The sequence below is a fragment of the Myotis davidii genome, unplaced genomic scaffold (genome assembly GCF_000327345.1).
Source record: "Myotis davidii unplaced genomic scaffold, ASM32734v1 scaffold329, whole genome shotgun sequence".
NCBI classification, from domain to species: Eukaryota; Metazoa; Chordata; class Mammalia; order Chiroptera; family Vespertilionidae; genus Myotis; species Myotis davidii.
In genome coordinates this window covers 1958520-1962674 of record NW_006300374.1, presented here as the reverse complement: position 1 = coordinate 1962674, position 4155 = coordinate 1958520, and the positions used below count along the sequence as shown (strand labels likewise).

The 4155-nt window shown below is 56.8% G+C and overlaps 1 protein-coding gene across 1 annotated transcript in view; it reads right to left on the bottom strand.

Annotated features, from left to right (window-relative positions):
* The window catches only part of HIPK2 (homeodomain interacting protein kinase 2), a 133477-nt gene extending 129527 nt beyond the window's left edge, over positions 1-3950 (bottom strand). The window contains exons 1-2 of the mRNA XM_015572662.1: positions 3928-3950; positions 2726-3809 (exon numbers count right to left, since the gene is read on the bottom strand). Coding sequence (XP_015428148.1) covers positions 2726-3807 — 1082 coding nt within the window. The 5' untranslated portion in view covers positions 3808-3809; positions 3928-3950. The remainder of the gene's footprint in view (positions 1-2725; positions 3810-3927) is intronic.
* Between the last annotated feature and the right edge of the window lie 205 nt (positions 3951-4155).

Genomic DNA, 4155 nt, shown 5'->3' with positions numbered 1-4155 from the left:
GGGGGTGGGGGTGGGGGGAACAGGATGGAGGAATAGGACACAATGACCAATTCAGAGACAGCATATTTCAAGCAGAAAGGCTGGGCTGGCTCTTGGGTGACTGTGCCCTTGGAACCAGAGCCGGGCATGATGGGGGTGAGGGGCATGAGGACCGGAGGGGTGGACACTTGCTCTTTAGGCCAAAGCAACCACCAAGAAGTGGTTCTCCTCTGAATGCTGGGCAACAGCCACTGAGGGTAAAGGCGGGGGGATGCAGCGCCAGGGCGCCTGGGAGGGAGTGGGGCAGAGGTAGAAAGTGGGGGCAGAGGGAGGAGAGCTAATGAGAGCCCTGGGAGCATCAGCCAGCAGGCCTTCACCACCCCCGGAGATGTCCCTCCTGCCCCCGATTTCCCGAGTGGGGGTCCCGGGTACAGGGCACGAGGCGCAGACAGACAAGCAAAGTAAAACAGCGCCCATCTTGGGGCAGGGCGGGAAGTGTCACATGGACACAGGGTGAGAAGAGAGAGCGCCTGAGGATCCCAAAGCCAACGCATGGGTTCGCCAGGCTTTGCCCTGAGTGTGCACTGCCTGTCAAATGGCGCTTGTTCAAGTCTTCACAGGCGGCCATGCTCACTGCTCAGTCACTCGAATAAAGCCAGTTCTGTTCACTGAAACCACCGGGTATGACTAAATCATAATAGCCGAGCAGCCCGCCGTTCACCCGCAGCTCAGGCCGGGGCCTAGCAAGCAGCAGCCTGTGGCACGCTGAGCCGGCCACCTAACGGCACAGTGACCTTGGCAACGGGAGCCATGGTGACCGCAATGACGCCACCGCGCTCGCTTTCAGAGAACCCGCACTGGCCCGCCCTCCTTCACCCCCGCCCCCAGGGGCACACGGGGTCCCCCCTCTCCCTTCAAGCCCAGGGGCCTCGGCTGTGATGAGGATCGCCTGCTCCAGAGCAGAGGGACAGGGAGCCAACCGCAAAGCTGACGGAGCCAGTGAGCGGACAGGAAGAGAGTGAGCAGGAGGCAGCGGCAAGCCCGCTCCTCCCGGACGGGAGATGCTCGCACCTGCACTGAGGGGGTAAGAAATGGTGGGAAGGATGGACCAGGGGCCTAGAAAGGAGCTGCTGTAGCTCAGGAAATGCCTCCTAAGGGGAGGGTGGGCCTGGGCGGGGAGACGAATAGCACAGGTGAGGGGCCTAGAGACCCGAGTCAGGAGGTGAGGAAGGGGAGGGGGGCATGTGGGGGACCCTGCCTTGTAGGCTACGCACGAGGCTGCAGGCTGAGGGCTGGGTGCAGGGACTGGCCTGAAGGTCAGCGCATCAGTAACAAGGGGAGCTGGCCGGTGGAGGTCCAGGTGATGCCAACTGTGCCACCCGCTGGCTCTTTTGCTTTCCAGCCGTTTCTCTGTGGCTGGGAAGGAAGTGCGGCGTCAGACAAAGATGAGCCTGGGATTCGGACAGGGCCGTCAGCCCTATCTTCTCATGGGAGTTTGGTTTTGTTTCCTGGCACCTTCCACCTTCACTGGACTGTTCAACATCACTCCAAGCATAGCCCCTCACCACCGCCACAGAACAGCCCGTCCTGTCCCCCTCACCCACTCCTTCCTGCGCCCACCATGGAGCTGTGTCATCACATGCCAACATCCCAACAACCCACGGGCTGGTGACCGATTTCCCGAGTGAGTGTACGGGTGAGGGAGTGGAGTCGCGGGGAAATGAGGCAGCAAGCCCAGGTCACACAGCTTAGCCAGTGCAGGGATCAGGGTCAAGCCAGGCTTCTCACTCCAAAGCCAGTGCTCTCATCTGGCCCCCGACCCTGCAGCACTAGGTCTCAACCCTGGCTGGGCAGTGGGATCCCCAAAAAGATGTGGATTCAGTTTGTGGAGATCGGGACCCAAGTCGGGTTACTTTTAAAAGCCTTGGGGTGATTTTACTGTGTAGCCAGGGGTGGGAACCGGCATGCTGGAGACCCCAGGATTCCGGCACCAGCACGGTGGCCGGCTCAGGTGAGCAGTGAAGTCTCCTTGTGGAGTGAGTGAAGGAATGAAAGCTTTGCCCTTCCCTACAATCCTCCCCGCATCTTCCCATCATCCTCACCCAAAACGTGGCCTTCTCTTGCCAGGAGCAAGCCAACGGGCCCGAGGCATCTGTCCCTCCTTCGATCCCTCAAACATGGACATGTAAACGCCACCCACTCAGAGCATCATGTTTGTCCTGTTACCCCCTGCTGCTGTAACGCTTAGTGCTTGCTCCATCGTTAAGGACACAGTTGCATCCTCGTAGTCTGGTATTTAAGACAACCCTGCTCCAACTTATCCTTTCAATCCCAGCTCCCACGACCCCCAGGTGCTCTGTTCTGGCCAGGAAGGGGTCCTCCTTGTCTCCAATGCAAATCTCGTGTGTTCTTGCCACAGTGACTTCAATAATGCACGTCCCCCCGCCCCTCCTCCACCCATGTCTGGATCCATGAGGACCCTGCTCTGCATCTGCTCTTCACCCCACCCCCAGGAGCCCTTTCCAACTCTGAACGTGTGCGCCAAGAACCTTGCCTGGCTCCCTTCTACATGGCGTCCAATCACCATTCCCTGTGCACACGTCCTGAGTTCCCGACTAAGTTCTGCTCACCGGAAGGCAGCACTGCAGGCATAGAAAGTTGTCTCCCCTGCAGTGACTAGCACTGCACATACCCTGTGGCTGCCACCGGCAGCCGGCATCTCCGGTCTCAGTGCAGAGGGTCTTACCTGTAGTATCTGGACTGCAAGTAGGTGGAACACACGGCCTTGGACACGTGACTGGCTGACCCAAAGTCGATGACCTTCACTCGGTATGGCTGTCTGGACGGATCCACCAGCATGATGTTTTCCGGTTTGAGGTCTGCATGGATAAGACCCAGGCTCTTGAGCTTCATCAGGGCTGTGGCCACCTGCTGGAGGACTGGGCGAATGTACTTGAGGGGCAAGGGGCTAAACTTGTTCTGCTTCAGAAAGTCATAGAGGTTCTGCTCTAGCATCTCAAAGACCAAGCACGTGTGATTCTTGTGCTGGAAGCACTCGTAGGCCCGGACAAAGTTGTAGTCGTCAGCGCTCTCTGTGCTCAGGCGGGCCAGGATGCTCACTTCGATCTGACCTTGCCGGGCATAGGACGGGTGGTTCTTCAGGATCTTGATGGCCACGATTTCATTGGTGCCCCGTTTCCAGCACTTGACCACTTGCCCAAACGTCCCTCGGCCCAGGAACTCTAAAACTTCGTACGTGTTGGTCATGGAGCACAGCACCTCATGCTGGACCAGCTGATAGTCGCCTTCACTGTTGGAGCCACTGTTTTTGGAGGTGGCAGTCGAAGTGGTGGCAGTGGCTACAGTGGCCCCGCTGGCATTATTCTGAATCATGGGTGGATGCTCTTCGATGATCTGCACGCTGCTTGTGTTCTCAATCTCCTCACTCTTACGCTTGAGTCCGCATTTTTGGTAGGTGTCAAGGAGGCTCACAGTGCTTCGACGCATTAGGTTATGTGGTCCGCCGAGGACTTGCCCAGTGACAGAAGTGCTGCTTGCTGATGTGACCACTATGTGCCCGGTGCTTCCTGGGAAGATGATGGTCTGCTCGTAAGGTAGGCTTGGGTTCGGGATGGGCAAGGAGGTGCTGACGGTTGTGGTGGCTGGCTGAGGAGGTGGCACGTTCTTGCTCTGGCTATACACTTTGCTGTGGGAGCCGTACCCAGTCATGTCCCAGTTGGAACTCGGCTCTACTTTCAATTTCTTCACACTACAGAAGGCACTTGATTGAAGGGTGTGAGGGGAGAAAACTTGCACATGTGAGGCCATACCTACAAGAGACAGAAAGGAGAAAATAACGTTTTAGTTGCCATCGCATGAATAAACTCAGCAGATTCATTTCCGTTCTGAGCAGTGGCTGGGGCCTATAGAACATGTCCCCCCACTTACACAAGGTTGCAGAGGTGAATCTATTCCATCCAGAAGCACATTCTGGTCACTCAGTTTGTGGGGCCAAGGAGTTTGTTGTTCCACCTGACACCACCAGGAGGGTGGGAGACTGACAGAGTCAGGAACATATTTAAGATGGAGACACAGGATTTGAATGTCAGGACTTTGTTCATTATATATATTACAAATAATGTTTGTGATAGAAATGAATTCTTCCTCAATTCTCAC